Source organism: Harpia harpyja, chromosome 1, assembly GCF_026419915.1.
Source record: "Harpia harpyja isolate bHarHar1 chromosome 1, bHarHar1 primary haplotype, whole genome shotgun sequence".
Lineage (NCBI taxonomy): Eukaryota > Metazoa > Chordata > Aves > Accipitriformes > Accipitridae > Harpia > Harpia harpyja.
Window position 1 is genome coordinate 29,120,053 of NC_068940.1, and position 9,302 is coordinate 29,129,354.

Consider the following 9,302-nt stretch of genomic DNA (forward strand, 5'->3'; position numbering starts at 1 on the left):
TGCACTCCTGAAATAGACCAGTACAAAAGTGCCTCAAGTTATTGGGTTTTCCAACTTTATTGAAAAGGGCAAACTTTACAAGCAGTAAATATAAAATATACATAGCAAAGTTTTGACAGGTGGTACTGCTTGGTATATTCCCTTAATCGGTCTTCTTACAGTTCAAAAGTACATTATAGAATATCTTACGGCCTTGGTGGACGCATGCCAGGTGGAGGGGGTCCTGGGAAGAAAGGAAAGAGTTGAATACTGAAGAGGAAAGAAGAAGCATGGCTAAACCAGAAAGATGTTTACGCTCAAAGTGGCCTTAGGAGCCCTTTTTTGGCACTGAGGCATTTATTGACAACTAGCATAGCTAGGGAGCCATTGAAACATATCACCCTTCAAACATTTTATTTATGTTATGGCTTCTTATCACTTCTAGGCATTTAAGATAACCTCTGCTCACCTCTCATTCCGGGGGGTGGTGGTCTCATGCCTGGTGGGGGCATTCCCATAGGAGCACCTCGGCCAGGTGGCATTCCCATTGGTGGGCCCATAGGTGGTCTCATGCCTGGAGGAGGTCCCATCATTCCTTAAGCCAGAGAAAAAACAAGCATATAAATCCAGCTGAATATTCAAGGCACTAGTTGGGTATCGGAATAATCCTCCATAATACCAGATCTTTGTCAGACTCTGATACAAATGCCTCTCTATCACCAGTTTTGCCACATAACATGAGCTCCTTGCTGCCCCACTCCATCAAGTAATTCCTACCTGGAGGAGGTGCTCCTCTGCTCATGGGTGGGGGAGGACCCCCACGCCCTGGTGTGTATTGAGTTGGGGCTCCTGCAATGCTAGCAGTGGCTGCTGCAGCAGCAGCTGCAACTGTTCCACGACCTTGAGGTGTCATCACCTGTAAACAAAACAGGTTCACAGAGAAACAGCACAACATCTGCTTCACAGTAAACTAAAAAATAAGCAAGAGTTATTATCCCTTCAGAAAATTACACCAGTCTCCTTAACGAATTTAGTAATGCTACAAACCTGTAATATAATTCAGTGGATACCACTTGAATTCTGTGCAAGCTGCACTTTTCAAGCCTCTTCTTCCATCATATTAGACAGAGTTCCTAGGGGGATCTAGTACCAAAAAAGCCTCGCTAGGCTCAAACTCCGTGGTAACAGAAACTAAGATTACACTCTGTAAAAGGAGCTAGGCCTCAAGCCTTATTTTTCTAAGACTATTCATATTAGACATATAACTAATGATTAGAAATTGGTTTAGATATGATTAATAGAATGCAGGTGCTTATAAAACAATATGCATAAGCTGCTTATTAAGCCTATGTGTCTCCCCCTCTATGGCTGGCTTGAAACCCAGTCAAGCTGAATCAATAGAAGAGGGATCATACATCTTAGACCTAAGACATGGGAGTAAGTGATTAACTTTAGAACTAGATAAATTAATAGAATAGCCCGAGTGATTTTCAGAAATTTAAAGGTAATCTTTGATGCGTAAGAAGATACGTGATTGTGGTGACCCAAGACCTGCCTACGACCACGAACTTCAGAAGAACCGGGACACGAGAATTGACGAGATAAATTGATGAATGATAATGACATGGGAACCGAGATCGACTGGAAAATTACAAAGACTTTGGACTGGGACAATGGGTGGTAAAAAGGTATACAAGATTGGGAAATTTTTGGAAGGTTGCCATTCACTGTGGTGGTGGCCCAACTCTTGAGTTGTTAATAAAGCAAACCTAGAGAAACCCACGTTTGAAAATTCTTTAACAGAACTGGCGACCCAGATGGGAGTCTAGGACACAACAGAGAACAACTGGATATTTCTCTGGACAAACCCGTTACCAACCCTCTCGATTGCCGGCAGAAATAATCAGGTGAGTTCACCTAAGAGACTTGGGCACAGGTAATTCCAGATAAAATTATCCTGGGAAACCCTTGTGTTTAAACTTGCAAAAAATATTAAGAAAGATGGGGTCAGTACCCAGTGTTGAAAGGGGGATGCCCCTTGCTGAGGTTTTAGAAAATTGGAAAAAGATACCCTTGGCACAGGCATTGCAAAAAAAAAAAAATTGATAATATCGTGCCAAGAGGAATGGCCATTCCTGATGAGAAATAGAGGAGGAGGGCCAATGGATGAGTGGCCTCCTAAGGGAACATTTACACCCCATAAGCAAAAATTTTTGAGAATGATTTTGGAAGACTCCGGAAGTCAAGATATTGATTATAGGTATATTTGGTATAATTGGGCACAACAAAGGAGGAAAACGGCCTTGTTGAAAACAAGGAGAAGTTTACTTCCCTCGGCTCCTGAGGCTGAGGAAACTGAACTTTTCTCTAAGGGTGTTGGCATGTACCGAATGCATTTGGACTACATCCCAAACCCAAGAGCAGGACCAGGTGCGCCTGCTGAAGTTCCTGCAGTAACTGCAATAATGAGGCACGAACCTTGGAAGCAAGGTGATTTAGTAGCCTGGCAGTCAAAAATGCCTCTGCTGCGCGATGATGCTGAAGTTCTCAATTGTTATCGGGAATTGTCACTGATTATACCTCTAATTGGAACGATATGAGGACTCTGATGCGAGAATTATTTCAGGCAGAGGAAAGAAAAAAGATTTCTCAAAAGGATAGAGAAATTGCTCAGAGAGGCCAGGGGTTAAACCCAATGGCCTGAACAAGATCCGGAATGGAATCTCGCAACCACAGAAGGAACAAGGGCTCACCGAGCTGCCATTCAACAATTAATAGAAGCAGTTTGCCAAGCTGGTGAGAGAGTAACTAAACGGACAAAGGTTTTAGAAGGTAGGCAGAGACCTGATGAACATCTGAGTGATTACTGGGGACGACTGAAAGCAACTTTATTGAAATATGGGGGCATGACCCGTGACAATTTCCAGGAGCCTTTAACTGTCAGTGTTTTTGTAGATCAATCAGCTCCAGACATAAGTAAATATTTTAAGAAACATATGCCAGGCTGGCAGGGTGAGACATTAGCTAAAATTCTAAGTATTGCTGCCTTTATTTTTGATGGAAGAGCTGAAGAAAGACAAAAACAGGAAGAAGAGAAATTAAATATCGAAAGAAAGCAGAAAGAGAAGGAGAGAGAAATTGGACTGTTAGCTGCAGCAATTACTCAGAATTTTAACCCACAAATGAGAGGTCGGGGATTTTCTTGGGGGAGATTTAAGGGAAGAGGAGGGCAAAATAGAGTTCCCCCTGTTTCCCAACATGCTAATTCTTTAGAGTGTTTTTATTGTGGAAATTTAGGACATATGCAAAGAGAGTGCCCACTGAGACCTGTCACAACCTGAGGAGGACTTCCACCTGCCCGACCCCCACAACCTCATTCGCAGTAAAGAATGGTACTCCTCTTCTCTGGGAACTAAGAGAGCAATGGAACCTGTCGGAATCAAGGTAGATAAGCGCGGTCAGATTACTGCAAAGGTAAACGGTATTCTTGTTACTTTCCTAGTAGATAAGGGAGTGACATAGTCCTTGTTAAATTTTGAAGTCCCCCAGATGTCAAATGAAACTGTGATAATACGGGGGGGGTGGTAGGGGAAGAGATAAAATATTTGTCTACTCCTCTGCCAGTAGTTTTGAATGGAAAATTAGTCTGGGGAAGATTTGTAATTTCTCCAGACTCTCCCGTTTCCCTTCTGGGACGAGACCTCTTGCAGGAATTTGGCATGTTTATCTCTTTGGCGCCTACAGGGATCCGATTAATTCTAATGGGTTCTGAAGTAATCCAACTTAAAGAACAAAAACATAGTGATTCAAAAATACCACCCGAATTAGCTGGAGTTCCCAGAGAACTTTGGAGTACATCAGGAGATGAAGTAGGATTATTAAAATCTGCTGAACCAGTTGTGATAAAAACAAAAGGAGGGACTCCTCCTTCAATTTGGCAATATCCAATTATAAATGAAGATACTCCTAGCATTGAAAAACAAATTGTGCATTTTTTAGAAAAGGGGATTTTGAGAGAATGCCGTAGTCCCTATAATACCCCAATTTTGCCAGTGAGTAAACATAGGACAGATAAGGATGGAGATCCTGAATATAGATTTGTTCAAGATTTATGAGCAGTGAATGGGCATGTAATTGCTCCACAACCTGTGGTGCCGGATCCTAGTCTGATTTTAACCCAGATTCCAGTCTGGGCGCAGTATTTCACAGTGCTTGACCTTATCAGAGCTTTCTTTAGTATTCCAATTGCTGAAGAAAGCCAATCAATTTTTGCCTTTACTTGGCAAGGGAAACAACTTACTTGGACCAGGCTACCACAAGGTTTTACCAGCTCACCAACAATTTTTTCTCAGATTCTGAAGAATGATTTACAAGATTTAGTTTTTCCAAGCAAATCTGTCCTGGTGCAATATGTTGATGATTTATTATTGACAAGTAAAACTGAAAATGATTGTATTCGAGATACTGAATATCTGTGTATCCAACTTGTTAAAAAGGGACACTGTGCATCTCCATCTAAATTGCAGTTTTGCAAACAGCAAGTAAGATATTTGGGATTTATATTAAAGCCCAGAGTACGGGAAGTAGACCCTGAAAGACTCCAAGCAATTCAAGAAATACCGAGACCAGTGACGAAAAAACAGTTGAGACGATTTTTAGGACAGGTAGGATTTTGCTGTCCTTGGATCCCGGGATTCACTGAAATAGCTAAACCTCTGCATGAAGCAACCCGAAATGAGGAAATCGAACCAATCACTTGGGGCACTGAGAGGGAGAAAGCCTTTCGTACTTTAAAGGCTGCACTCTTATATGCCCCAGCGTTAGGGCTTCCTGATTATTCAAAACCTTTTAAATTATATTGTGATGAAGCAAAAGGGGTTGCAAAGGGAGTGTTAGTACAAACTTTAGGACTGCATGAGAGACCTGTTGCTTATTTTTCTTCTACATTGGATCCAGTGACTAAGGGAACTCCTTTTTGTATCAGAGCAATAGCAGCTGCAGCTGAAGTGGTTGAGAAAACCAGAGCAATGGTTTTAGGTCATCCACTAACTGTTTGTGTACCCCATGAGGTAGAAATTTTGTTAAAGCAATATGTGGAGAAAGCTTTGTCTCCACAATGGGCACATAGATATGAAATAGTTCTTTTATTGGCTGATAATTTGAAACTGTAAAGATGCAATACTTTAAACCCTGCAACTTTAATGCCTTTACCCTCTGATGGAGAAAAAGATAACCACAATTGTGTTTATCTCATAAGTGAAACCAGCAAGCCACAAGATGACCTGAGAGATCAACCTTTACATAATCCTGATTTGAACCTCTTCACGGGTGGCTCATCTTACTACGAAGAAGGTTGAAGATGTACCGGTTTCGCAGTCACCACAGAAACACAGGTACTGTTGGCTGGACCTTTGCCTGCACTTTTAGGTGCACAAGGAGCAGAAATAGTTGCTCTTACTGAAGCTGCCAAATATGCAATTGGAGTCAGAGTTAACATTTATACAGACTCTAAATATGCCTTTGGTGTATGTCATGCTACGGGGACTTTGTGGAAGGAAAGGGGTTTTCTGACTTCGGCAGGAAAAACTGTTGCCCACAGACAACAGATCAAACACCTCTTAGAAGCGATCCAATTGCCCTCTGGAATATCTCTGATCTATATAAAGGCACACACACAGAGACAAGACATGATCGCAAAGGGAAATTCTCTAGCTGACCAAGCTGCTAGAGCAGCAGCACGACAGGTCGTGTCCGTTATGTCTCTGTCACAACACAAAATAACATTTGAGCTCCCACATGTGAATAAGCTGTATGAAGACCTCCCTGAAGAAGAAAAACAATAGACTCGGTTGGGAGCCCAGCGGCAAGAAGGGCAGTGGATTCTGAATAACAAACCTCTCCTTCCAAAAAGGTATTTATTGCCGATAATGCGGTGGCCCCGTGAGAGGACCCATGGAGGACCGGAGAGCCTAGCGCTCCAAATCTAGAGACTCTGGGCAGGCCCGGGAATTTATGCAGCAGCAAAAAGAATTTGTGAAGGATGTAAGCTTTGCAGACAATATGCCTCAGTGTGAATTAAACCTCCCAGTGGGAAAAGACCTCCTGCCACCTTTTCTTTCAAAAAACTCCAAATTCATTATGCAGACATGCCAAAAACAATGGGGTACTCTTACATGTTAGTGATTGTTGATCAGCTATCAGGATGGGTGGAAGCTTTTCCGACTAGGAAAAATGATTCTAAGGCAGTAGTAAAAGCCTTATTGAAAGAAATCATTCCAAGGTACGGGGTTCCTGAAGTGACTGACTCAGATCGAGGGAATCATTTCACAGCTGCTATCCTGATTCAGATTTATAATTCTTTGGGGAGGTATTTGTACCCTAGGAGTAATGTTTACAGATTTGGAAATTCACCCAAAAACTGTCTCAAGTGCAACATGGCATAGAACCTTTTTAACTCGAATTCGAAGAACTTTAAATCCCTTGACTGAGAGACCAACAGGATTCCATTCATTTGTTAGATGGTTGATTCCAGCTCTAGGAGTGACTGAATTGGAGAAAGCAGTCTTAAATGTTTCTGGAGAAATTGAAAAATTAGCAAATTCAACTGCTCACAGACTTTCCACTCTCCAGAAAGAGGTAACTGAACTTTCAAAAATGACTATTCAAAACCAAATGGCCTTAGACATGATTCTGGCTTCACAAGGTGGAGTTTGTACCATCCTAAATACCAGTTACTGTATGTATACTGATCAATCGGGAGAATTAATGACAGATGTCCAGAATATTTGGGAGTTTAGTGCCACAATGCAACAAATTCAAAGAGATGACACATCTTGGGGATTTTCTGACACATTCTCTTGGTTAACGTCTTGGTTTCCAAATTTGACTACTTGGGTGAAAAAAATAATTGTAATAGTCTTTGTTGTTATAATCATAGTAGTATGTGTGATTGTTTTGTTTTAATGCTGTGTAAGTTGTAGCTCTAGGATAGTACAGAAGATAGGAAGACAAATGTGGAGTTATCAATAGGACTGCAGGAGTGCGATGAAAAACAAAAGGAGGGAATTGCAAAAGGAACTAGGCCTTAAGCCTTATTGTTTTTTCTAAGACTATTCATATTAGACATATAACTAATGATTAGAAATTGGTTTAGATATGATTAATAGAATGCAGGTGCTTATAAAACAATATGCATAAGCTGCTTATTAAGCCTATGTGTCTCCCCCTCTATGGCTGGCTTGAAACCTGAATCAATAGAAGAGGGATCATACATCTTAGACCTAAGACATGGGAGTAAGTGATTAACTTTAGAACTAGATAAATTAATAGAATAGCCCAAGTGATTTTCAGAAATTTAAAGGTAATCTTTGATGCGTAAGAAGATACGTGATTGTGGTGACCCAAGACCTGCCTACGACCACGAACTTCAGAAGAACCGGGACACGAGAATTGACGAGATAAATTGATGAATGATAACGACATGGGAACCGAGATCGACTGGAAAATTACAAAGACTTTGGACTGGGACAATGGGTGGCAAAAAGGTATAAAAGATTGGGAAATTTTTGGAAGGTTGCCATTCACTGTGGTGGTAGCCCAACTCTTGAGTTGTTAATAAAGCAAACCTAGAGAAACCCACGTTTGAAAATTCTTTAACACACTCCACCAATTTCTTGCATCACATTGCTAGCAAGAATTAAAAGCCACCCCAGAATATACCAGACAACTCTTTTTTAATGGGTCACAGCTTCTCACCTGTTGGGATGGTCCTCCCACTCCTCTGACAGGGCCAGCTAATCCTGCTGGAGCTTGTGGCATGGGTGCACCAGCTGGTACTCCCCTCCCTGCTGCTCTCCCGACTCCAGGTCCTCCAGCAGCTCCAGCAAGAGGTACCCGGGCAATTCCAGTCTGAAAACAGACCCACCCAAAAGAAAGATTTGTCAAAAAAAGAGAGTTCTCAGATCCTAGGAATGCCCACAGCCTTCCTTTGTCCAGTTAATGTCCAAGCCCACAAAGGGATTAGAACTTCCTGCAGTGAAGTTCGTTGGACTTAATCACAATGGCATCTGGAAGTCTAGGACAATACCATTCTCCTGCAAGAAAGCAAGTTTATCAGATGCCCCTTCTCCTTAGTTCTGCTCTCATTCTCCTTACGTCTTTTGGAGGTGGTCCTTCAACTGTCATGGACACCAGGTTTTCTCCTCGCAGCAACACAAGACCAAGGACTCGTTTCTCCTCCCGCTCTGGCTGTTTTGAATTTTTAGGTCTAGTGAGAAAAGTTAGAAAATATTGCAAGACAAAGAGAAAAAAAAAAAAGAATGCTGCTCTTTGAATTTCTAATAGAATATGAGACTAGGCTACTCCACAGAGGAGGACCTACTGTAAAACCCACATTTTTATATGCCTCCAACTAAGCGCATAGAGAAGTCTAAACACAAGATGTGTGTCACCTCCATGATTTTTTTCCCCATGATGCTTTACCATTACAGTGACTATGCTGGCATCACACAAAGGTCTATTTTGGTTACCAGGAAAGAACTGAAACAAAGCGCCTCTTGAACCTTGGTAGTTGTGGGGTTCGACAGGTGAGACTAAAACCGTGACCATTTCTGCCGAAGTTGGCAGCAGACGTTGCCCAGCTGCTGGGTCAGCTCTCGCTCTGAGTGGGCAGACGGCCCCCGGCCCTCCCGCCGCAGCGGGGCTGGGGGGGGGGAGGGCACCGAGGGACCGGGGAGGGGGCACCGGGGGGGGGGGGGGGGGCACGGCGGGGCCGGGGAGGGGTGGGCACCGAAGGACCGGGGGGTGGGCACCGAGGGAGGGGAGGCACCGCGGCGGGCCGCGCTGCTCACTTGATCTTGCGAAACTCGTCGCAGTCGCACAGGATGAGGTTCATGTGCTTGTCGAAGGCCTTGAAGGTGCCGATGAAGACGCGGCCATCCTGCAGGATGCACCGCATCCGGTAGTCGATGTGCTGCAGCATCTTGCTGCTCTTTCCCACCGTCTGCAAGAGACCGCCGTTACACCGAGCGCCAGGGTGGAGCGGGGCCGGCCGCACCGAGGCGACACGGCACCCCTAGCCGCGCGGGCCCGCCGGAGCGCCCGGCTCACCATGGCTGCAGCTCTCCGCGCTCCCTCCCGCCGCCGCCGCCGCCGCCGCCGCTCGCTCCGGAAACGCCGCCCGCTCCGCCGGAAGCCCCTACGCGCGGCGGCCGCGGCTTCCGCCCACCCGCACGCGGCTGCCCCACCACCGCCGCGCACCGCCCCTTCCGGCGCGCGATGGATGCGCTTCCGGGGGCGGGCTCGGGGGGGCGGGGCCAGGCCCG

The 9,302-nt window shown here is 44.3% G+C and overlaps 1 protein-coding gene across 1 annotated transcript; it reads right to left on the bottom strand.

Moving 5' to 3' along the window:
• Positions 1-33: 33 nt before the first annotated feature.
• SNRPB (small nuclear ribonucleoprotein polypeptides B and B1) lies at positions 34-9,220 on the bottom strand. Its single transcript, XM_052782429.1, has 7 exons — positions 9,088-9,220; positions 8,829-8,980; positions 8,134-8,245; positions 7,735-7,887; positions 757-895; positions 449-574; positions 34-223 (listed from the first exon to the last, which is right to left on the bottom strand). The coding sequence occupies exons 1-7, from the start codon at positions 9,088-9,090 to the stop codon at positions 186-188; spliced, it is 723 nt and encodes a 240-aa protein (XP_052638389.1). The 5' UTR covers positions 9,091-9,220; the 3' UTR covers positions 34-185.
• Positions 9,221-9,302: the final 82 nt, after the last annotated feature.